At 40.4% G+C, this 25,837-nt stretch overlaps 2 protein-coding genes across 2 annotated transcripts in view; one reads left to right on the top strand and one right to left on the bottom strand.

Annotated features, from left to right (window-relative positions):
* Positions 1 to 219: 219 nt before the first annotated feature.
* LOC136874118 (coenzyme Q-binding protein COQ10 homolog B, mitochondrial) lies at positions 220 to 1,941 on the bottom strand. The gene has a single exon (XM_067147673.2). The coding sequence runs from the start codon at positions 1,939 to 1,941 to the stop codon at positions 1,255 to 1,257; it is 687 nt and encodes a 228-aa protein (XP_067003774.1). The 3' UTR covers positions 220 to 1,254.
* Positions 1,942 to 2,344: 403 nt separating this feature from the next.
* Positions 2,345 to 25,837, top strand: part of LOC136874116 (serine hydroxymethyltransferase, mitochondrial) — a 104,098-nt gene continuing 80,605 nt past the window's right edge. Inside the window, exons 1-2 of the mRNA XM_067147672.2 lie at positions 2,345 to 2,481; positions 16,864 to 17,007. Of these exons, the coding sequence (XP_067003773.2) occupies positions 2,434 to 2,481; positions 16,864 to 17,007 (192 nt within the window). The 5' untranslated portion in view covers positions 2,345 to 2,433. The remainder of the gene's footprint in view (positions 2,482 to 16,863; positions 17,008 to 25,837) is intronic.

Below are 25,837 nucleotides of genomic sequence, written 5' to 3'. Positions count from 1 at the left end.
TTGAATTGGGTCTGCAAGAAAGAAAAATGTAAGGACAGGTACACATGTAGAATTATCACTAAATCATATACCTAATACAGTTTTAAGAATGTGAAAGTTTAATATTTATATTACACTATGTCTGTATGTCCATGAATCACCTCATCAATGATGGACAAACATAAAAATGTAGTTCTAACACGCGAAAAAAAAAAAAAAAAAAAAACTTAGGCCTAATTATTTTCTCATTTCACATCCTTTGTAACTTGTTCTTTTAGTATTTCAAAAATTAATTATCTGATTACTCAAACATTCCTAATTACAGTATCTATCGTGAAGACTAAAATATATATGAGTTGACTAAATACGTTATTTTGTCATAGTACGTAACTATACTTATAGTCTACTATCACCACTTGCTAATAAACATGTTTTCTTGGAGCCAGTTAGCCATGCTCGTCTCTCATGTGGACAAGAAGCACTGAAGAGTAAAATAATGCAAAGTGAAGTCTCTATAAAAATTTACTGTCGCCTTAACTTAATTTTAACCTTTTAACAGTTTTGGATAGCATGTAGCAGTATGTCTAATAACTTCTTTAAAAATATTGTTACAACTATCATGCACGGAAGACTTCAGACTCCTGAGGATGACAACTTAAATATTGAAAGTTTATAACTAACTTATTACGTTCTATCAGATAGTACAGCAGTAAATAGCATAATACTGCAGGCCTACTACTATAATTCTGGTTTCTGAAAATGTTATAAACATTTAAAAAAATGGGCAATATGTTATTACTGCCTCCTGGAAAAGCTGCCATCCCCCTCTGAATGATCAAGCTATTAATCAAAGGGAAAAAATTCCTCGATGAAATTAGCCTCAATTCAACACTATTATACAAAGTCCTAAATAGCAAAATAGTATATAGGCTAATACTTTCCTTTCAACATATTATGCAAGTAAATGGCAATCAAACAAAAACATTTAAAACACATAAGAATAAGAATATTTATAACAAAATTTCATCCAGCAACAATATACAGGCGAAGTAAAAGCTATCAGACATCACAGATCAATAAAATGTTAAACTACGAAACACTAAGAAATACAATAAGCTATATAACAAAATTTACAATAAAAATATAAGTCAATTACCTATGTACAAATATACAATAATTTACTTGGCAAAATACAGATTATGTCATCATGAACACACTATCATTAATAAGTTAAATAAATTATGCTAATTTAATTTACATAAAGAACTATAAATATCACAATAACTTGGTTGGAATAGATGGTTTACCATATCGGTTGGCTGCTTCCTCTAAGAAGGCTTTCTCCATCTGCCTGACAACTTCATTAAAGAAAACATGTGCAAGTTGGGAATGAAGTGCTGATCGAAATTCAAATGATACAGCAAAATCTATAATACACGAGTTGGTTGTGTTCTTTAGCCCAGGGCTAAATTTCCAAACTGTTAACAAATGATTAAATAATTTCCCTTCTGTGCATTCTGCTTTAACAAGATGAGGTTCAATCATTGTCACACTGGAAGTGTAGCTCTCCTGAACTGGTGGAAAACCTATTGCTAAGTCAGCCTTCAGATGCCCAGGTCGTTTTGAAAGTACAATTGATCTATGACAAAATGGCACAAATTTTTTGTAATTTTCTACATCAGATACTACATTATACATCTGCTCCATAGAAAACCCAACCAATTTTCTTCCTGCATATTCTTTTCTCTTCATGCTAATGCTAGGCAAATTAAAGAAACAGCGTAGAGGTGTAATGACATCATTTCTACGTTGTTCAAACTTTTGACCACTATTACTGCACTGTTTCACAACAGCTGTACACCATACAGGGCTTCTGCTACTGAATGAAGATACACTTCCCATTTGCCTACTGTGGCACGTTAACACACGAAAACCAATGCGGTATCTTCGGAAGATTCCCATTGATGGTCAAAACACTTTACAGTGAGTGGGAAAATTATCTTCACTACAAAAGCTAAAAGGTCTTGTTTAAATCTCCTGAAGAAAACTCGACAGGTACGTCATTGTCATTTAAGCCCACAGGAATTCAGAGGGGAGGTTATGGTACACCAATGTATCTACTTCTCGATTTATTAACAAATCTCATGAGACCCAGCACTTACGTTCTTATTTCGAAGGCATATATCAATCACGAATATTTCATGAACTCCTTAATACCTTACTACCTTAATACCTTTCGTTTCCCTGAGTTGGTAGTTTATTTCTGGCTCATTCCGGTCTACACAATAACCTTGAACTACAGATATAAAAGGGCAGCGGATAACCAAGGCAAAAAACACACACGAGATACTTGCTTCATATGGATCTTTTCATACCAGTTGATATCAGTGTGTAGCGTTAAACAGCTTAATTGATCTTGTAAATGAAAATTTTCTGAAACTACATACAGTAAAGATGTTGTCCACACTAAGGTTATGTTCAAAGTCAACATACAACTGTTCGGTATGTATCATTTCTTTACTACGCGGCTGGTATCTGTATAAGATATAATTTCAGAAACTTAACTGTCACACGTGTAAAGGAAGGTCGAAATTTTATTTCTTGACATAGCCACTCACATAAAAATAGGCTTGCGTCAATTAATTACTTCACCAACGAAATATGACCCATCATTTGTTTGTTTCATCACATCCTACGTCGCCAACTTGCGGAAAATAACTTTTTTTTTCTCAAAAAGTGTACATAATTTTGATTGGGAACGTTTTAAATTGTGTTTTAAATAATGTCCAAAAGAAACAGGGGGACTTATGCTGGGCTATGGACATTTTCACGTGACACGATGGTTGAACGAACAACTACTGTAGGGTTTCAGTTTTCTCTGTCTTGCACTGACGTGTCATTTTCTCTGGCAGTAGCAATCAGCTGAGTGCTATGCAACTGCAAAAACATGTACATTTCCTCTTTCTGACATGTAGTATGTCGCGAAAATCGTTTCTCCAGTCCAGCCAGAACCATACTCTTTGGTTAGAAATAAGAATTGCCACGTTCTACTCTACCCCACAAGTTGAGAAAAACTGTGAAATAAATGAAACACAAATGCATATGGATGTACACTTTTGTGAATTCTTACCTGCAATTAGAATAGATGAGATAGATAAAGTAGCCATAATCCGCGGGTTCGCATAGATTCACGAGAGAAAATTCTGAACCTGTTTAGTCAGGTTTTAAGTGGGGTAAGCCAACTGGGATGTATATTGTCATAAAATAAGCAAGAAGACAGGAAAAGGGTAACTTATAACTAATAATTTCTTGCAGAATGTAAGAGACCTACTCCAAATCACAGAGACCATGAGACATGGTGAAGTGAGAAAGAGAGACTGAAGACCAGACGAGTTGACTGTGTGGTTGGGGGTGCGGAGCTGTGAGCTTGCATCCAGGAGATAGTAGGTTCAAACTCCACTATCGGCAGCCCTGAAGATGTTTTCCGTTGTTTCCCACCATTTTCACACCAGGCAAATGCTGGGGCTGTACCTTAATTAAGGCCATGGGCACTTCCTTTCAACTCCTAAGCCTTTCCTTTCCCATCGTCGCCTCAAGACCTATTTGTGTCGGTGCGACGTAAAGCCAATTGTAAAAAAAAAAAAGTAAGAGGGAGACAGAAGTAGAGGGATAGAGTGTTGATTAGTTCTGAAATGCATACCTCCACAAGTCAGAAAATGTACGCATTACTTTCATTTGAATGTAGTTTCATGTTCATGAAGAAACTCATATTTCTGCCTTCTGTAAGTCCTCACATAATATATAAACTCCCCTTGTTCATTAATGGTCCCTGGAATGTCCTTCCTGAAACCTGTTTCTGCCTTATAGTACCTATACTTACCCTTCTATTTTTCCTTAACATTCATATAATTACCAATTATGTTTGCCATCCTGTTATCCTTAGCTGACGTTTTTGCTAGATTCAAATTCCTAGTAAGTTCCTTCAATCTATTCTTACTTCCACAACCATTCCTCACATCCTTTTTACTCTCTTTATTTCTCTCTAATGATATAGTAGGTCTATCCCACTCCTTACCAGCTTTAAAGGTTCATGATGAACCTATAGAGAATGTAGATAGTTTCACCTATTTGGGCAATGTAGTTACTAAAGATGGAAGAGCAGTACAGGATGTTTCTCAACGTATACAAAAAGCAAATGGTGCCTTTGTTCGGCTCTATCCGGTATGGAAGAACAACAAAATATCTATCAGGATAAAACTTTGCATTTTCCGAAGTAATGTCAAAGCTGTTCTACTATATGGGTCCAAGACCTGGAAAGTGACTAAAGTGATTATCTCCAAGCAACCGCTGTTTAAGGAAGATCCTAAACATCTACTGGCCAGAAGTAATCTCCAATCATGAAGTATGGAGAAGGACGGGTGAAACCGAGATGGCCATACAGATAAAGCGGCGGAAATGGATAGAGCATATGTTGAGGAAAGGGGAATAAAGCCATAGAGAGACAGGTACTGGATTGGAACCCGCAGGGTAAAAGGAAGAGAGGAAGGCCCAAACAAACGTAGGGAAGATCTGTACACATGGAGGCTATGGAAGAAGGCAAGACCTGGAGAGAGGTGAAGAGGTTGGCTGGCAACAAGATCAGATGGAGATGCTTTGTTGATGCCCTATGTTCCACAAGGAACAACAGGAATTAAGTCAATTGTGGGTTACTGTAGTCACGTCCTAGTTCGTGAACCATGGGCAGCGGCTGACTGGCCTAGTAAGTGGCCCTGGGAGTCGGGATACCAGTTGCTATGGAATGGGAGTAGGCATCTCGGACATATTCTGAGTCATGGCCCTCCTTGTGCTTAGGCGGCTAGGACTATACAATTCACCGGTGGTCCATAACCTGTTAGAGAAGAGATCCTCACTTGGACTATGTGCAAGTAGGGTAGCATCCTGCTTCATGAATTTACCAAGCTCAGAACATTTTAAGCAAGCCTCGGACCTATGGGAGTAACGGAGTCCCACTCCCATTTGAAAGGCGAGGGACTCCTTGGAAACAACTTGGCGAACGAAATGGAATTCGATGGGGAGCTATCAATATTAATGGGGCTTATGGAAGAAAGAAAGTAGAACTGGCTGAGAGAGCAAAGAGGATGCATTTGGATGTGTTAGGAGTAAGTGATATTCGGGTAAGGGGAGATTACGAGGAAGAGATAGGAGATTATAAAGTGTACTTGATGGGTGTTAGAAAGGGAAGGGCAGAGTCTGGGGTAGGACTCTTTATCAGGAATACCATTGCACGCAACATAGTTTCTGTTAGACACGAAAATGAGCGAATGATGTGGGTAGATTTGTCAATTGAAGGAATTAGGACTAGAATTGTGTCCGTGTATTCACCATGTGAGGGTGCAGATGAGGATGAAGTTGACAAGTTTTATGAAGCATTGAGTGACATCATGATCAGGGTCAACAGCAAGGATAGAATAGTGCTAATGGGCGATTTCAATGCAAGAGTTGGGAATAGAACTGAAGGATACGAAAGGGTGATTGGTAAATGTGGGGAAGATATGGAAGCTAATGGAATGGGAAGCATTTGCTGGACTTCTGTGCTAGTATGGGTTTAGCTGTTACAAATACATTCTTCAAGCATAAGGCTATTCACCGCTACACATGGGAGGCTAGGGGTGCCAGATCAATAATAGACTATATCTTAACAGACTTCGAATTCAGAAAATCTGTTAGGAATATACGAGTTTTCCGCAGATTTTTCGATGATACAGACCACTATCTAATCTGTAGTGAACTAAGTATCTCTAGGCCTAGGGCAGAGAAAGTGAAATCTGTCTGCAAACAAATAAGGGTAGAACATCTCCAGGATGAGGAAATTAGACAGAAGTACATGGATATGATTAGTGAGAAGTTTTGAACAGTAGACAGTAAGCAGGTTCAGGATATAGAAAGAGAATGGGTGGCATACAGGGATGCTGTAGTAGAAACAGCAAGGGAATGCCTAGGAACAACTGTGTGTAAAGATGGGAAAAGGCAAACATCTTGGTGGAATGGTGAAGTGAGAGCAGCTTGTAAACGTAAAAAGAAGGCTTATCAGAAATGGCTCCAAACAAGATCCGAGACAGACAGGGATTCGTACGTAGATGAAAGAAACAGAGCGAAACAAATAGTTGTTGAATCCAAAAAGAAGTCATGGGAAGATTTTGGTAACAACCTGGAAACGCTAGGTCAAGCAGCAGGGAAACCTTTCTGGACAGTAATAAAGAATCTTAGGAAGGGAGGGAAAAAGGAAATGAACAGTGTTTTGAGTAATTCAGGTGAACTCATAATAGATCCCAGGGAATCACTAGAGAGGTGGAGGGTATATTTTGAACATCTTCTCAATGTAAAAGGAAATCATCCTGGTGGTGTTGCGAACAGCCAAGCTCATGGGAAGGAGGAAAATGATGTTGGTGAAATTATACTTGAGGAAGTGGAAAGGATGGTAAATAAACTCCATTGTCATAAAGCAGCAGGAATAGATGAAATTAGACCTGAAATGGTGAAGTATAGTGGGAAGGCAGGGATGAAATGGCTACATAGAGTAGTAAAATTAGCATAGAATGTTGGTAAGGTACCTTCAGATTGGACAAAAGCAGTAATTGCACCTATCTATAAGCAAGGGAACAGGAAGGATTACAACAACTATCGAGGTATCTTAGTATACCAGGCAAAGTATTCACTGGCATCTTGGAAGGGAGGGTGCGATCAGTCGTTGAGAGGAAGTTGGATGAAACCCAGTGTGGTTTCAGACCACAGAGAGGCTGTCAGGATCAGATTTTCAGTATGCGTCAGGTAATTGAAAAATGCTACGAGAGGAATAGGCAGTTGTGTTTATGTTTCGTAGATCTACAGAAAGCACATAACAGAGTACCGAGGGAAAAGTTGTTCTCCATAATGGGGGACTATGGAATTAAAGGTAGATTATTAAAATCAATCAAAAGTATTTATGTTGACAATTGGGCTTCAGTGAGAATTGATGGTAGAATGAGTTCTTGGTTCAGGGTACTTACACGGGTTAGACAAGGCTGTAATCTTTCACCTTTGCTGTTCGTAGTTTACATGGATCATCTGATGAAAGGTATAAAATGGCAGGGAAGGATTCAGTTAGGTGGAAATGTAATAAGCAGTCTGGCCTATGCTGATGACTTGGTCTTAATGGCAGATTGTGCTGAAAGCCTACAGTGTAATATCTTGGAACTTGAAAAATAGGTGCAATGAGTATGGTATGAAAATTAGCCTCTCGAAGACTAAATTGATGGCATTAGGTAAGAAATTCAACAGAACTGAATGTCAGATTGGTGATACAAAGCTAGAACAGGTCAATAATGTCAAGTATTTAGGTTGTGTGTTCTCCCAGGATGGTAATATAGTAAGTGAGATTGAATCAAGGTGTAGTAAAGCTAATGCTGTGAGCTCGCAGTTGCGATCAACAGTATTCTGTAAGAAGGAAGTCAGCTCCCAGACAAAACTATCTTTACATCGGTCTGTTTTCAGACCAACTTTGCTTTACGGGAGCGAAAGCTGGGTGGACTCAGGATATCTTATTCATAAGTTAGAAGTAACAGACATGAAAGTAGCGAGAATGACTGCTGGTACAAACAGGTGGGAACAATGGCAGGATGGTACTCAGAATGAGGAGATAAAGGCTAATTTAGGAATGAACTTGATGGATGAAGCTGTACGCATAAACCGGCTTCGGTGGTGGGGTCATGTGAGCAGGATAGGTTATCTAGGAGAATAATGGACTCTGCTATGGAGGGTAAGGGAAGTAGAGGTAGACCAAGACGACGATGGTTAGACTCAGTTTCTAACGATTTGAAGATAAGAGGTATAGTACTAAATAAGGCCACAACACTAGTTACAAATCGAGGATTGTGGCGACGTTTAGTAAATTCACAGAGGCTTGCAGACTGAACGCTGAAAGGCATAACAGTCTATAATGATAATGTATGTATGTATGTATGTATGTAATTTACAGGTTCATGCCCGTTTTCACACTACTCTACAATTGCTTTAAACCCATCGCATAGGCTGTTTACATTTTTTGTTTACATTTTCACACTAGGCAAATGCTGGGGCTGTAGTACAAGAGCATGTAGTATGTAGTTGTATGTTTCAACCATTACGTGTAGACCAAAAGAGGTAACTAGAGCCTGTCATAAAAATGCGTACACAGCCCTGAGTCAAGAACATGGGGAAATACAAGATTTTCACTTTGAAAATTCATGTGATCTATTAACTTTGCCTGCCAGTGTATGTATACATTCTTTTATATAAGGACATACGTAATTAAATGCATTCAGCACTGCGTTTGCACATAAAATGTGTGAAATGTCCGTCCTATGAACAATTATGAAGCAGAATAATGCAGAATACTATGCCGCTTCTCTATCATTTCTGTAGCAAAATGTTTTTTATATTTTATAAACTTAAAGGAAAGTAGGCTTTGGCAAAAGTAGCATCGGAACTTTCATGAAAAAAATATCTAAGTAACTAAGGGAAGCAATAACACACAGATAACATTATTTAGATACTCTGTATATTATTATTGCATTGTGTTGTTTCTGACATGAGTACCTATTAAAATCCATCAGTAACAAATAAAGGAGGTGATGGCACACTTTCTTACCATAAAATATAAAGTACACAATAAAAGGCTTTTTTCTTTTTTAAGGAGCTTAACATGCTCAACTCTCGTATGAACAATTATGAAGCAGAATACTATGCCGCTTCTATAACATTTCTATAGCAAAATGAAAGAAAAAAAGGGGGGGAGGGGGGGGAATGCTACAGAGTAACAATTAAATGTACTGCCATTACTTCTTTAAGTGACACTCAAGAGAAAGTAGGAGAATGTAAGAGACCTACTCCATATTCCAGAGACCATATGACTGATCATAATTACTTTTGAAAATTCTCCCATGCCTCTCTTATCAACCACATGGCATTGCCTAATAGTCCTACTTTTACAGCCTTCCTTCTATCATATTTATTTTTAGCTATGAGAATAATAATGGCGTATGGCCTCCGAAGAGGCCTGGTGCCTAGTAGACGGCCTATTAAGCGACCTGCATGTCTGTGAAGATGAGGGCCCTACCTAGGAGGATTTCTAATGTTGAATACGCCACACACACCCAGCCCCTGAGCCATTGGAATTAACCAATTAAGGTTAAAATCCCCAACCCGGCCGGGAATCGAACCCGGGACCCTCTGAACCGAAGGTCAGTACGCTGACCATTCAGCCAACGAGTCGGACACTATGACAATAACAATTTCATGATCACTTGTACCATCAGTCACTTCAGTTTCTCTAAAGAGCTCTTGTGATTTATCAGCACCACGTCTAGGACATTTTTCTCTCTAGTTGGTTCCATCACTTTCTGATTCAGCTGTCCATCCCAGATTAACATATTTAAAATTTGTTGACCATGCTTTCTGTCATTCACATTACCTTTCCAGGTATGTATGTATTTTTTATTTATTTATTTATTTATTTATTTATTAAATATGGCTTAGTGTTGGGAGTGCCTGAGGACATGTTTGACTCGCTTATTACAGATCTTTATATTGACACCCATGGCCGACCTGCATGTCTGGATGTGGGATGATGATGATGATGATGAACATGATGAGGAGGAGTAGGAGGTAGGGAGAAGGTGAAACCCAGTGTCAGTACATAGTTTACACCTGTCAAATAACACCAAGAGGTCTTTTCAAGTTTTAACATCTCCATCCAATGGATAATAATAATGGCGTGTGGCCTCCGAAGAGGCCAGGTGCAGGTCTTTCGAGTTGACGCCGTATAGGTGACCTGCGTGTCTATGAGGATGGGGCCTTACCTACGATGAATTCTAATGATGAAGAAGGCACACACACCCAGCCCCCGAGCCATCGGAATTAACCAATTAAAGTTAAAATCCCCGACCCGGCCGGGAATCGAACCCGGGACTCACTGGGTCAAAGGCCAGCACGCTAACCATTTAGCCATGGAGCCGGACATCCAATGGATGAATCACCATCAGCAGCATCATATGCCCTCACTCCATATGAACACTGCAGAGAGGTTTGAAATTGAATCCATGCTTTTGACACTCAAGCTAGTTTTTAGAAATTGCATATCACCACATCTTCTGTGCTGCCAGCCGATATTCTAATCGTGAAAATGTTTTCCACCAATGGGACTGAACTGGCTAACCATGGTGTCAGATTTTATAGAATCCGTAACAATCATGACCACTCGGCGTTATTCCTTCCCAGTTAACATCTGGTAAATTGAGATCACCTAATATAATAATGTTCCTTTCTGTGTCATTCTCTATATTGCTGATTATCTTATCAAATAATTCCTCATCAGCATCAGCACCACCCTTTCCAGGTGTGTACACACGAAAAACATCTAGTTACATATTACCTTTAGAGATGAGCCTTACACCTAGAATTTCATGTTTCTCACCCTTAACTTTTTCGTAGCTTACAAATTCTTCTTCAAGTAATATGAATACTCCCCCTTCTATGTTCCCATCCTGTCTTATGCCGACGATGGGACAGGAAAGGGCTAGGACTGGTAAGGAAACAGCCGTGGCCTTAATTAAGGTTCACCCCAGCATTTGCCTGGTGTGAAAATGGGAACCACGAAAACCATCTTCAGGGCTGCCGACAGTGCGGTTCGAACCTACTATCTTTAGAATACTGGATACTGGACGTACTTAAGCGACTGCAGCTATCGAGCTCGGTTTTCTTCAATTCTGTTCCTGCCAGACAAATGCTCGGGCTGTGCCTTAATGAAGGCCACGGCTGCTTCCTTCCCACTCCTAGCCCTTTTCTTTCCCATCGTCACCATAAGATATATCTGTGTCGGTTGACGTAAAGCAAAACATAAACTCCAGTTCTGTAAGAAAATTTCCACGTCCATTATATCCATAAGCTTCTTAACAAAGCAAGGACACAGGTGAGGTCTTGAAGAGAAGCTAAAGGACAAAAGAGAGATCGGCAGACTGATGCGGTTTGGCTATATTTATAGGTTGGACACAACTAAGATGGCGGTGGTGGTGGTGGTGGTGGTGATTATTGTTTTAAGAGGAAGTACAACTAGGCAACCATCCTCTATATAACACTAATCAGAGGGAAAAATGGAAGGGGTCCGACACTTCGAAAAATGAAGATATCGGCCAATGGAAGACAAGGGCCACGAAGGGCGTGAAGATGAAAGACTCCCTAGCCCTCGCAAACCTAAGAGCGTCGGGGTCTGAAAAGAACAAGAGTTGACCAAGGGAGGCCGGATAGGATAGATGAAAATGAGGAGCCTGGCACAAGTAAGTGGAAGCAATGCCAGGACTCAGCTAAGGGCCCTGTGGTCGCCAACCCACGCTCCGAAGTTCAGAGCCCCTGGGGCCACAACTAAGAACCCCCAAGAGCAATGCTGGAATGGAAGATGATCAATCCAAGGAAAGGGTGGATAAATAAAATACTGCGAGTGGTGGAGAGAGGAGGAAGATTAGTCTAGGCTGTTCAGAGTCATAGAAGAACAGACAGAAATGTAAGCTACTGATCCATGATGCTATCTGATAACAAGTTGGTTAACAGATGCAGAAGAAAATGTAGACCCATCAGTATACAAAATCTCCTAATGGACCTCAGTTGGAAGATTCTACACACAAAGTTTGAAATATATCCAGCTAATTTCCTGTTGTGAGTGAGATTGCCACCCAAATTAAGAATTTATAGATTATAATTATTATGCGTGAATGTTTGCCAAAGTATATCTTAATGAACATACAGGCAACTATCAAAATGTAGAAGGAATTCTGTGGGCTGTGAGCTCTACAGCTGATGAATGTTTGCAAAATATATCGTAATGAACATACAGACAACTATCAAAATGCAGAAGCAATTCTGTGTGCTGAGAGCTCTACAGCTGATTCCTGGAGAGATAAGTTGCTAGGACTTAAGAGTCCATTTCTGATAACTCTATCAAAAAATTGTATAGAAGTTTAAAATGAGATTTTGATGAAAGGTGATCATATACGTTTTCCCCATAAAATAAATCTTAGCCTTTCTGTGATTTTGAAATAATTTTGGATGACATATTGTATCTGAGGAAAGGCATCTTAGGCTTGACTTAGGCTGTAACTTAGAAGGTTTCATCCTTAATTCTGGTTTTGCTTTTTTAAGTAGACCGGCTCTATGGCTAAATGGTTAGCATGCTGGCCTTTGGTCACAGGGGTTCCAGGTTCAATTCCCGGCAGGGTTGGCAATTTTAACCATCATTGGTTAATTTTGCTGGCACAGGGGCTGGGTGTATGTGTCATCTTCATCATGACGCGCAGGTCACCTACGGGTGTCAAATCCAAAGACCTGCTGCACCTGGTGAGCTGAAGTCCTCGGACACATCCCAGCACTAAAAGCCATATGCTATTTCTTTTTTTTTTTTTAAGTAAAGGAACACTTCTTCATGGTGTAAATGACTAAGACATCCAAGTAATTGTTTACAAACTTGACATTAGAGAGAATTCTGCCAATGAAAATGAAATGTTGTATGGCTTTTAGTGCCGGGATATCCCAGAACGGATTCGGCTCGCCAGGTGCAGGTCTTTCTATTTGACTCCCATAGGCGACCTGCATGTCATGATAAGGATGAAATGATGATGAATACAACACATACACCCAGCCCCCGTGCCATTGGAATTAACCAATTAAGGTTAAAATCCCCGACTCGGCCGGGAATCGAACCCAGGACCCTCTGAACCGAAGGCCAGTCTGCTGACCGTTCAGCCAACGAGTTGGACAATTATGCCAATTAAACATGTTAACAGATGTACAGTAAACACCTAAGAGCATTCTGTACCATGTTGTAACATATCAAAGCATTTCCTGTATCTGCACCTTTGAATCTTTCCTTCAGGGTTGGGGTTGTTCATGCAATATAAAAGAATCCTGACTGGAATATAGCCCAACATCTTCAATTTAATTCTGTATTCTACAATATTGGTACCCCCAAGCCTAGCAGTGAGAAGAACTGGAAATGTATTAAATAATACCAAAATTTGATAGGCTTGCTGATCAGATGGTGTAGGGATAGTATGCCTGTGTTTTCCCCAGAGGCCCCAGGTGCTATTCCTTATCAGTCTATTCATTCAGGACTGAGGGCTGGAGCAGAGTTAACTCAGCTTTGTGAGATACACCGAGGAGCTGTGTGATACAAGAGGCAATGGGTTCAGTCATAACAGCCAAGCAAAACAGCTGAAGATGTTGTCATGTTGACCATGTGGCACTCCAGTGACAATGGGCTATCTGGCTGGACAGCAGTCTTCTTGGGAAACCAAATCCTGTGCCAGAGGTTTTTTTTTTTTTTTTTTAAATTTTTGCTGATCAGTAAGGTTTGTTAATCCATCTCTTGGCACAGGCCAGAGTAAAGTGTAGCTTCCACCGAAGTCCCAGTCAACATCCATGGCAGTGACAATATGGAAGCTGCTGAAGTAGGGGTAGTGCTAAGTACCGACATTCAGAGCATGACTAGTGCATCTGAGTGTTATGAAAGGTGTTGCTCACAGGGTCAGTCTTGCTGCAATAGTACTTTCTGGCCCAGTGGGGAAAGCAATGGCAAACTACCTCACTCTTCATCTTGCCTAGTACGCCTCATTTTGCTGCTACCGTTGGTTTTTGCGGTTTCGTTATAAACGCATAACCTTTGGTGGTGCTATTTGAGGATCCAACCAGTCTCTGGGCTGATGACCTAACAGACACACAAGGTTTGTTAAATCAACACCACAAATTATAATAATCATCAGAACATCATTTGAGGAACCAGCTGATGCAGATTTACGCAAGTTATATCCTTTCTAAGAAAGGGACTCATAGTCTAAAAAAGCTTGAAAATAAAAAAAATGAGGGATTGCTGATGGCAGACAACAAGGAAATCTCCTAGTGAAATCAGTAAATCTAAGCCTGGCTAAGAGTTCTTAACCCGTCTAAATGGGAGGAATTACCAGATAGGCAAAATATCATGATCAAAGACCAGGGAAGAAACTTACAAAGTGACAAAAATACAAACCTCTTCATGAGGCAAGGACACCATAGCATTGGACATACATGTCAATTATTAATTTCACTATTCACATGCAGCGGTCTGAATGGGAGATAATCAGACAACAAAATCTCATGAAATTGTTCCAGAGTTAGCCTGTCTGCTCTGAGCAGATGGAGACATTTGGAAAATAATCTGAAACACAACCTGTGTTTAAAAAGTCCGGTGAATGGTCGCCTATTTTGTACACCATGCTAGTTCGGATGATGCGCTCGCGCATACGCATTGCGAGACATGACACCAAGTGCCCCTATCGGTCAACTCAAGACAGTTAAACGGAGTTGAACGCTGCAACACATCGCACGGAGTCAGTGTGAGGACTTGTATCATTGCACAATGGTCCGACTCGTTGGCTGAATGGTCAGCGTACTGCCCTTCGGTTCAGAAGGTCCCAGGTTCGATTCCTGGCTGGGTCAGGGATTTTAACCTTAATTGGTTAATTCCAATGGCTCGGGAGCTGGGTGTGTGTGTGTGTGTGGCGTATTCAGCATTAGAAATCATCCTAGGTAGGGCCCTCATTTTCACAGATATGTAGGTCGCCTAATAGGCCATCTACTAGAAAAAGACCTTCACCAGGCCTCTCCGGAGGCCATACACTATTATTATTATTATTATTATTATTATTATTATTGTTGTTGTTGTTGTTGTTGTTGTTGTTGCACAATGGAGTGCAAAATGGAGCAACGCGTGAACATGAAGTTTTGCTTCCACCTAGGCAAAACGGCAGCGGAAACACACGCAATGTTAGTGCAAGTTTACCACGCTCAAGCAGTGAACAAAATGTGCATTTTTGACTGGTTTAAACACTTTCGAGGTGGAAAGGAAGGTGTTGAGGACGAGGCGCGTTCGGCTCCACCAACCACAAGCACATCTCCAGACATCGAACGAGTGCGACAGATGCTTGCGAATGATCGGCAACTGTCCTTACAAATGATAGCAGATGAAGTGGGTGTAGGCAAGGACAGTGTAAGGACCATTGTTCACGAACATTTGAAAAAGCAGAAGATTTGTGCCCGACAGACGAGCAGAAGCAAACTTGGATGGAAACGTTGGGAGATTTAATTGACGTTTGTGAACAAAATCCGGAGATGTTGAAAACCATCATCACAGGAGACAAGTCGTGGTGCTACCAGTATGATCCGGAGACCAAGAGACAGTCAATGGTGTGGTGTTCAGCGTCTTCTCTGCCTCCCAAGAAAAGTCCACGATTAAGACAATGCCGATTGCCTCTTTCAACAGCAATGGTGTCATTCATCATGAATTTGTACCCCCAGGATATACCTGTCAACGTGGAATTCTACGAGGAAGTTTTGAAACAGCTACTGCAACACATCAGACGGGTTCGGCCTGAACTGTATCGAAGTGGACAGTTGAAGCTCTTCCACGAAAATGCCCATCCGCACACCACGATCCAATTTCTCGCTTAACACCAGGTGACTGTTCTTCAACATCCTCCGTATTTTCCGGATTTGGCGCCGGCAGATTTTTTTGTTCCCCTGTCTTAAATTAGCCCTGAAAGGCCACTGTTTTGACAGTGTAAGAGGTATCCAATAACGCATGACAAGGGTTCTCTGAGAGATTCCAAAAGAAGCATTTGCTGTCAGCTTCTAACAGCTTTACAGTCAATGTCAAAAGTTTGTTGTAGCTAACGGAGATCACTTTGAAGGCCAGTATAGGAGTTTTATGTGTAACTTACAATTATTTCATGAGACCATTCACTGAACTTTTCAGACACAGGTTGTACCTATACTGAAGTAATGTGAAAGACCAAAACATGATTATAGAACTGACTGAAGTGAAAAAATCACTTCATCTGCAGAGTGTACAAAAAATTTCCTGACATCCTTCTGCAACAGGAGAACAGCATACAGTAAACAGGAGAATAGCTGGGGATCAAACAACGAGGTCACTCTCTCATGTACTAAAGCCTAGCTACCAAGGGACATCGGAACACATATATCATTAAGTTGATCGAAAGGATCTGAATACAATTTACAATAACAGTAGTTTTTCAGGCTTTCTTCAAAAGTATTAACATCTAGAAAAGATAGAGGTTGCTCATTATCTGGGAATGAGCCCAGAGTACAACATCGAGTGCAGGACCTTCACCTCGGATGACACGCTGACCTAAGAAATCATTATCCACACTCTCTTAGGAAAATTGCCATAGAAAAGTTTATCATTATTATTAAGGAAATGGGGATAAAAATACATGCTTAATCCTGGTTGGATAAAGTGCTAATACAGTCAGAACTATTTTAACTCCCACTAAGAAGGACATTTTGTCTCATATACCTAAAGATGCTTTCTAATTGCACTACAGCAGTAGTTAATGTGGACTTCAAATCACCAAGTTTCTCCTCGCTATAAGCAGGCACCCTGACATTCTCTTCAAGGGCAGAACTGAATAGGACTAGGTCATTCTGCATGGTCCTTGCGTCTGAAAAGTAGTTGTTGACTAATTCTTCTCAAGAGCCAGTATGAAGTAAACAAGTAAACAAGCAAGCAACTGCAGTAAACAAAAATAATGTTATTGGTTTTACATCCCTCTAATTACTATGTTACTTAAATTTTTAGAGACATCGAGGTACTCTGAAATTCCACTTTATTTACTGGTTATTGTGTAAAATATTTGTAGCAATCTTATTATGATTAGTTCATTAGACAGAGTGAAGACAAAGTGAACTTTTAAATCCAAGCTTGTTTTTCCCCCTTATACCTAGCTACTGTTCATAATTTAAGCTAATTTGTTTGTATATCCTCAGAGAAATATCTTACCGGCTGTGTTTCGGGCAGCCTCAGGCTGGACTGGACAGGAACCCATTCAGAAAGATGACCCTGAGATGTGGAGTCTGCTACAAGAAGAGAAACAGAGGCAGATGCATGGACTCGAACTCATTGCATCTGAGGTAATTCACACTTCATTCTACTACAAATTCTTATACAGTATGTTTTAGACATTTTTACTTGCAGTAGGTTATATCAGAATATTTTTAGTATGGTAATTTATTTTTATAGTAGTATCCTTATAATCCTTGAGTTTTAGCAAAATATTTTGATTCATAGTTGAAAGTCAACCTTTATTGATGGGTATGGACAATGTATGATGGGTTGAAATTTCATTGGTGGATGGGAAGTCGATTTTGACCTGCTCTTTAATTACAAAACCCAAATCAGTTTCCTGGTGAAAAATGCTGAATTGCTATTGTATTTTTTGTTGGTCAATGTATACTCAACTGCATAAAATTTGGCTGTCACAGAAGATTACTTTCCTTCAAAATCCTCTTGTTTGAAACAAGATCATCTTGTGCATGTGGTAGGATTCCAAGTATCATCACTTCAGCCACCAGCTTTCCAAAGTTTATGAATATCGTCGCATTTTGAGAATGTATAAAATTAAATATTTCTTTGCAGGCCAATTTTTGCGCAGTTGAGTGTACATATGATATTGTTTCCAGTTCCTTGGCCTAATGGTTAACATAGTGACTGTCAGTTCAGAGAGCACTGAGTTGTTTTATTTAACTGCATGCTTTTGAAGAAATACTGGAACATGTGAAGCTATCCTGACCTGATCTTAGAGGATTGAATGAAGGAGGGCAAGCCCATGTATATGGCATTCAAAGATCTAGAAAAATAACTCAAAAATTTTGATTGGACCAACCTATTTGAGCTTGTAAAGGTGATCGGGATCAGATACCAAGAAAGAAGCATTATCTACAATCTGAACAAAAATAAGTGTGCAGCGAGACCTGGCAGAGGTAGTTGGATTTTTGATGGTCAGAGAAAGGTCCATTTGACACTCCATGTTGTATGATGTCGGCATGTAATAGATCTCTGGTAACACATTTGGTGTTTAACCAACAAAATTAATTGAATCTCAGCCACAGAAACCCAAGAGAGTTTCAGTTTACTTTGTCTGGCCTAGAGTAAAACAGAACATTGAAATTAGTGAGCAGATAGCCAGATGGCATTGAATTAAAATGTCTGCACATGGTAGGTGAGGCCATATGATTATAGACATGATGCTGTATAGGCTTTTGAGCTTATGCCATGTCAAAAAAATAAGGTAAAATTGTCACTACTTTTACACCCTGGGGTATACGAAATTCCCTGTACTTGCGGTATGGTATACATCAGCCAAACATGCCGGTCCATTGGTACTCGTATCAAGGAACATGAACGGAATATTCGTCTCAACCAGCCAGACAAATTGGATAGCTGAGCACGCTCTGTCGTCGGGTAATGTTGTCATGTTCCAAGATGCTCAAGCTCTTACCCACACTAGACACTACAGGTCCAGGATTATACGGGAAGCTGTGGAAATATGTAGAAATCCTAACAATTTCAACAAGGACACTGGCTATTACGTAATACCCGGTTGCCAGTCATTAAGGATTTACGTAGGTAGTTCCCTTCCCTGTCCCTTCACTATTGTTATTTTGTCTCAGTGTTTTCCAAATTCGTACGTTCTTTATCGCCAGATGTTTCATTCCAGGCTTGTGTCAATGTCTTATGTTACGTATACATGTTATGTGACCTTCTTTGACAGATTCTGATGGTTCTGTCAACTTCCGCTTTGAACGCTAGCGCTGTGCCACATCCGGGGAGCCATCTGGTGACAAATGAACGTAGCATTTCCACTTCTATTATAACGCCTAAATTTCAAAAAGTCATTGTTTAAGAAGCCTTTCTCATGGACAGTTGAGATTTTCTTCTGATGACGCAGGGCACAGTTCTCTGCAAAACGTAAAGAATTTCACCTTATTTTCTTGACACGGCATAAGCCCAAAAGCCTATACAGCATCAAGTCTATTAGTACGGGCCGTGAAAGCATCAATGGCACCATATGATTATATAATACCCAAACAATATCATGGTAAATTCCTCTGTATCAGACACTGGGTGTTTGTGTTAGTCTTAATACTGTGATAATGAAGGCTGAGATTAAGGTTTTGTGGGTGCTGCAATGTTGGCAAGAAGCAACAATCCAGACAGTGGTGACAGTGTGTACGAGCCAGGAGCGAGCAACAGAATACTGCTGGCAGATTGTTGAAGCTTGCAATGTGGGAGCTTCTAGAAGAAGCCGGAGGCTAATTAACTCAAAATGGGAACTACAAGTGCATCAGTTGTGAGTCTGCAATGGGAAAGAGAAAAGAAAAACTGTCGAGAGAAAACAAAAACTGTGTGATTGGAAAACTCAAATGCAAGGGAACTTCTTAGAAGTAGTTAAATAAATTCTGTTGTTGTTTGAGTCATCAGTCCATAGACTGGTTTGATGCAGCCCTCCATGCCACCCTATCCTGTGCTAACCTTTTCATTTCTACGTAACTACTGCATCCTACATCTGCTCTAATCTGTTTGTCATATTCATACCTTGGTCTACCCCTACCGTTCTTACCACCTACACTTCCTTCAAACACCAACTGAACAAGTCCTGGGTGTCTTAAGATGTGTCCTATCATTCTATCTCTTCTTCTCTTCAAATTTTGCCAAATCGATCTCCTCTCACCAATTCGATTCAGTATCTCTTCATTCGTGATTCAATCTATCCATCTCACCTTCAGCATTCTTCTGTAACACCACATTTCAAAAGCTTCTATTCTCTTTCTTTCTGAGCTAGTTATCGTCCATGTTTCACTTCCATACAATGCCACGCTCCACACGAAAGTCTTCAAAAACATCTTTCTAATTCCGATATCAATGTTTGAAGTGAGCAAATTTCTTTTCTTAAGAAAGCTCTTCCTTGCTTGTGCTAGTCTGCATTTTATGTCCTCCTTACTTCTGCCATCGTTAGTTACTTTACTACCCAAGTAACAATATTCATCTACTTCCTTTAAGACTTCGTTTCCTAATCTAATATTTCCTACATCACCTGCCTTCGTTCGACTGCACTCCATTACTTTTGTTTTGGACTTATTTATTTTCATCTTGTACTCCTTACCTAAGACTTCATCCATACCATTCAGCAACTTCTCGAGATCTTCTGCAGTCTCAGATAAAATAACAATATCATCGGCAAATCTCAAGGTTTTGATTTCCTCTCCTTGGACTGTGATTCCCTTTCCAAATTTCTCTTTGATTTCCTTTACTGCCTGTTCTATGTAAACATTGAAAAGGAGAGGGGACAAACTGCAGCCTTGCCTCACTCCTTTCTGGATTGCTGCTTCTTTTTCAAAGCCCTCGATTCTTATCACTGCAGACTGATTTTTATACAGGTTGTATATAATTCTTCGTTCTTGGTATCTGATCCCTATCATCCTCAGAATCATAAATAGCTTGTTCCAATCAACATTATCGAATGCCTTTTCTAGATCTACGAATGCCATGTACGTGGGCTTGTCCTTCTTGATTCGATCCTCTAAGATCAGATGTAAAGTCAGGATTGCTTCACGTGTTCCTACATTTCTCCTGAAGCCAAATTGATCTTCTCCCAACTCAGCTTCAACTTGTTTTTCCATTCTCCTGTAAATAATACGTGTTAAAATTTTGCAGGCATGAGATACTAAACTAATGGTGCGGTAGTTTTCACACCTGTCAGCACCGGCTTTCTTGGGAATAGGTATAACAACATTCTGCCGAAAATCGGATGGGACTTCTTCTGTCTCATACATCCTGCACACTAAATGAAATAACCTTACCATGCTGGTTTCTCCTAAGGCAGTCAGTAGATCAGAGGGAATATCATCAATTCCAGGTGCCTTGTTCCTATTTAGGTCACTCACAGCTCTGTCAAACTCTGTCCTCAAAACTGGGCCTCCCATTTCATCAGCATCAACAGCCTCTTCATGTTCCAGAACCAAATTATCTACATCGTTACCTTGATACAACTGTTGGATATGCTCCTGCCATCTTTCTGCTTTTTCTTCTTTCCCTAGAAGTGGCTTTCCATCTAAGCTCTTAATATTCATGCACCTAGATTTCCTTTCTCCGAAGGTTTCCTTGATTTTCCTGTATGCAGCATCTACCTTTCCCAAGACCATACAGTCTTCGACATCCTTGCACTTCTCCTTCAGCCATTCTTCCTTAGCTACCTTGCACTTTCTATCCACTTGATTCTTTAATCGCCTGTATTCTTTTCTCCCCTGTTCATTTCTAGCATTCTTGTATTTTCGTCGTTCATCAATCAGGTCTAGTATCTCCTCAGTTATCCACTGATTCTTAGTTGATCTTTTCTTCCTTCCTAACATTTCTTCAGGACTAAATTATGATCAGTGCAGAATTCAACCAGCCGACTTCCTCTTTCGTTCCTTTGTCCCAATCCGAATTCTCCTACTGTACTACCTTCTCTTCCTTGGCCTACCACTGCATTCCAGTCTCCCATCACAATTAGATTCTCGTCACCTTTTACATATTGAATTAAATCTTCTATCTCCTCATATATTCTTTCGATTTCTTCATCATCCGCTGAACTAGTAGGCATATAGACCTGCACTATTGTGGTGGGCATTGGTTTGGTGTCTATCTTGACAACAATAATTCTTTCACTATGCTGGTCGTAGTAGCTTATCCGCTGCCCTATTTTCTTATTCATTATTAAACCAACTCCTGCATTTCCCCTGTTTGATTTCGTGTTGATAATTCGGTAGTCGCCTGACCAAAAATCTTGTTCTTCCTGCCAACGTACTTCACATATACCAACTACATCTAACTTTAGTCTATCCATCTCCCTTTTCAGATTCTCTAACCTACCACAACGATTCAAACTTCTAACATTCCACGCTCCGACTCGCAGAATGTCAGTGTCCTTCTTCCTGATGATCGCCCCCTCTCGTGTACTCCCCACCCGGAGATCCGAATCGGGGACTAGTTTACCTCCGGAATATTTTACCCGGGAGGAAGCCATCATCAGTACATCATTCATACAGAGAGAGCTGCATGTCCTTGGGAGGTAGTTACGGCTGTAGTTTCCCGTTGCTTTCAGCCGTGTAGCAGTATCAACACAGCTAAGCCATGTTGAGTATTATTACAAGGCCGTATCAGTCAATCATCTAGACTGCCGCCCTTGCAACTACCGAAAGGCTGCTACCCCCCTTTCGATGAACCATTCGTTAGTCTGGTCTCTCAACAGATACCCATCCGATATGGTTGCACCTGCGGCTCGGCTATCTGCATCATTGGGACACGCAAGCCTCCCCACCGCGGCAAGGTCACATGGTTCGCAGATGAAATTCTGTGGATAGTAAAACATGATTTCTCTCTGTATAGTAATTTTAAATACCATGACAGGTGGTGGTGGTGGTGTTTGTGATTTTTGTTTGAACAAATTACCAAAATAAATTTGAAATAAAACAAAATGATAACCCACCATGATACACTTCTCTTCATCTACACACAACCCATCACATTGCTAAATACCACAGAAACATGCAATAGTGAATATATCCCTCTACATAGAGCTGGCATCAGGAAGGGCATCTGGCCATAAAACTGGGTCAAATTCATAAAACGTGCCAAACCCAAGAAAATGAGAAAGGGCCAGGAAAGAGAATGTAAATATGATATTGTACTACAAATTTGTTACAGTGATGTGATGTGATGTCGTGTGGCCTCTAGGGAGGCTTGGTGTAGGTCTTATTTGACACCCATGGATGACCTGCATGATGATGATGAAGCTAATAAGTGGGTAGGAAGAGGGTGAAACCAAGTATCAGCACATAGCCTCCTCCTGTCGAATAACATCAAGGTTCTGCTCAAGGCTTAACTTCTCCATTTGATGGACAAATTACTGTCACCATCTTCATATGCCCTCTCTCCATATGAACACAACAGAGAGGTTTGCAATTGAACCCAGACTTTTAACACATAATATAATAGGAAATTTTATTTATTTATATCGTGTCAGAAGCATACATAAGTTTTAAATTAAATATGAGAAAAGAACATAAAACATAATATAAATTCTTCAGTGACGAAGAGCCACATTAAACTATGTGAGCCCAAAACCTTGCAACATCAAGTACATTTGGCTTTGCTTTAACCAGCTCTTCTGTTGTGCAACTGAATGGGCATGAACTACATTGCAGCAAATGGGCTGTGGTCTGCTCTTCTCCACATACACACAAGGTACTATCCACTTCAAAACCCCATTTCTTCTGGTTGATCCTGCACCGTGTAACACCAGAGCGCAGTCCATTTATTCACTGCTCTCCAATGCACCCAATCTGTAACATGGCCTGGAGGGAGTTCCTCTTTTGGGGTCATCCATTGACTGATACTCGTATGTTGACTCCTGGTGCGCCATTCTTGAATTCTTGCTTGCTGCGCTGTTCCTGCAAGTGTTTTGGTTACTCTCAAGAAGCTTTTCCTAGACTTCAGACGCTGGCGTGGTGGCTCATATCCTAACAAAGGGTGGGCTTCAGATGTAAACGTCTTTCTCTCTTCTTTCTTGGCTGCCACTTTACGGCAGATATCAGGAGGTGCTATCCCTACAAGGCAATACACTTTTTCCAAAGGTGTAGGTCTCAAACATCCAGTAATAATGCGGCAGGTCTCGTTGAGTGCTACATCAACTGCTTTGGCACCAGGCATGCGTATTTAGCTGCGGAATAGCAGAGCGAAAGGGCAGATGTCCTCACTATGTCTGTCTGTTTCCCCAAGATGTTCCAGTTAGCTTCCGCACAATATTTTTTCTAGCAGCCACTTTCTGCTTGATGTTCAAAGAATGTTTTTTGTAGGTTAAGGCACGGTCCAGAGTGACTCTGAGGTACTTCGGGGTAGGACAGTGTTGTAATGCTATGCCTTGCCAAGTGACCTTCAGAGTTCGGGAAGATTCTCTGTTGTTTAGATGAAAAACACAGGTTTGCGTCTTAGTTGGGTTTGGTGTTAGTTCATTTTCTTGTAATAGCCAGTGAGAGTGTCTAGAGCTTTGGACAATGTTTGTTCAGTCATCTCAAAGTTATCCCCCTGAGAAGTGATGACACAATCATCGGCATAGATGAAACTATTCGCCTCGGCAGGAAGAGGCTGATCATTGGTGTAAATATTGAAAAACATTGGTGCCAACATGCTTCCCTGAGGTAGTCCGTTCATCTGTATCCTCCACCTGCTTCTTTTTCCCTGGAACTCAATGAAGAAACTTCGATTTTGAAGTAGGTTTCTAATGGCACAATTCAGATGAAAGTCCTTTGTCATGCTATATACCTTTTCTAGGAGAATTCGGTGATTAACAGTATCATATGCTGCTGAGAGATCTATAAATGCAGCTCCTGTGATTTTTCCAGCTTTCAAAACCATCTTCTATATGTTGACTTAATTTTAACACCTGCAATGTGCAGCTTTTCCCTCTCCTGAAACCAGCTCGCTAAGGAATCAGAAGTGGCGCGATTTTTATCAGTCAAGCTATTGAGGATAAGTCTCTCCAGAATCTTAAAAAGATGACACAATAAGGAGATTGCTCTGTAGTGTCTAGGGTCATTTTTTATCTTTGCCTGGTTTTAGGATGGCTGTGACCCTAGCCTTCCTCCATATTTTAGGTATCATGGAAGACTGAACGTAGTTGTTCATGAGTTCTACCAACCAGCACTTCGCAGTTGGACCAAAGTTCTTAATTTGTTCCATTCGAAGGTCATCAAGTCCTGCTGACTTCCCAATCTTACACTTACTGAGAGCTAATTCCAGTTCAGTTAGTGTGAAATGCTTAGAAAATCTCATTGTTCTCGTCTGGTTGTCTGACTATAGGATTCTTCCCTATTTTCATGGAAAGTTTTGGTTTTCCATTAAGCAAAAGTTGGTGTGCTATTTGATCTCCACTTACACTGGCATGTGTGTTAGCTTGAGTAGGATCATTGCTCAAGCCTCTTAAAAGTCTCCAAGCTTCTTGACTGCTCCTACCCATATCGACTTCAGACATCAACTTCATCCACGTCTCCTTCTTTGCCTGGGAGATAGAGGAAAAAACACTTTGTGCTGCTTGAATAGTTTGCTCACTAAATGGGTCTTCTTCATGAAGCTTGTATTAATTGTGTAGCAGAGCAGTTGTTTCACAAGTTATACCTTGAAGGTAGCATGTCCTGCAGCCTCTGGGAATTGATGCCCGTGAACAGAATTTCATGATATCAATGAATTTGTCATAATCTTCGGGTATAGGAGAGACAGTTTTTATCCTCTCATCCAACATACTGGAAAGCCTTTCAAAAGTTCTCCATCTGAACCGAACATCATGTGGTCTTATGGATGAAGAGAGGTGACATATTAGTGGCCGGTGTTGTGTTTTTGGGATTGGTGAGCCCATTTCTTTAGAACATTGCTGCACAAAGCAATTGCTCACAAAGAGAAGATCTGGGTTATACCCTCGGTGCCACCTTCCACTGTTGAAGGAGGAGGGAAGCTTATTGTCGTGAATAAGGGAAAGCTCCTGAGTTTCAGCCCATGAAATAACTATCTCTCCATTCTCATCTTCTTGAGCATATCCCCAGACGTGACTACGGCTGTTAAAGTCACCGATTACTATTGATTTTGTGTATTTACCAAAATTTGCAGGTGGCAAGAAAGAGAACTTTTCATTTGGAGGCTTGTACACAGATGTAATGGTCATGTTGCTCAGCTCCACGCTGTTTATTTCGATATGAACATTAAAACAAGAATAATAGTTAACACCACCTTTCCAATACTTATCTTTCCTGTTATTTAGGAAATAAACATTACAACAGGCATTGTAAGATGGGACATGTTTCGCTTAACAGTCGTAAGCATCATCAGCCGAAAATAAATCTTAGCCTAAAGTTAGGTCAGGGCCCTGAA

This window comes from Anabrus simplex, chromosome 5 (genome assembly GCF_040414725.1).
Source record: "Anabrus simplex isolate iqAnaSimp1 chromosome 5, ASM4041472v1, whole genome shotgun sequence".
Lineage (NCBI taxonomy): Eukaryota > Metazoa > Arthropoda > Insecta > Orthoptera > Tettigoniidae > Anabrus > Anabrus simplex.
The sequence above is the reverse complement of the archived record's forward strand: the minus strand, read 5'-3'. Positions and strand labels throughout refer to the sequence as shown.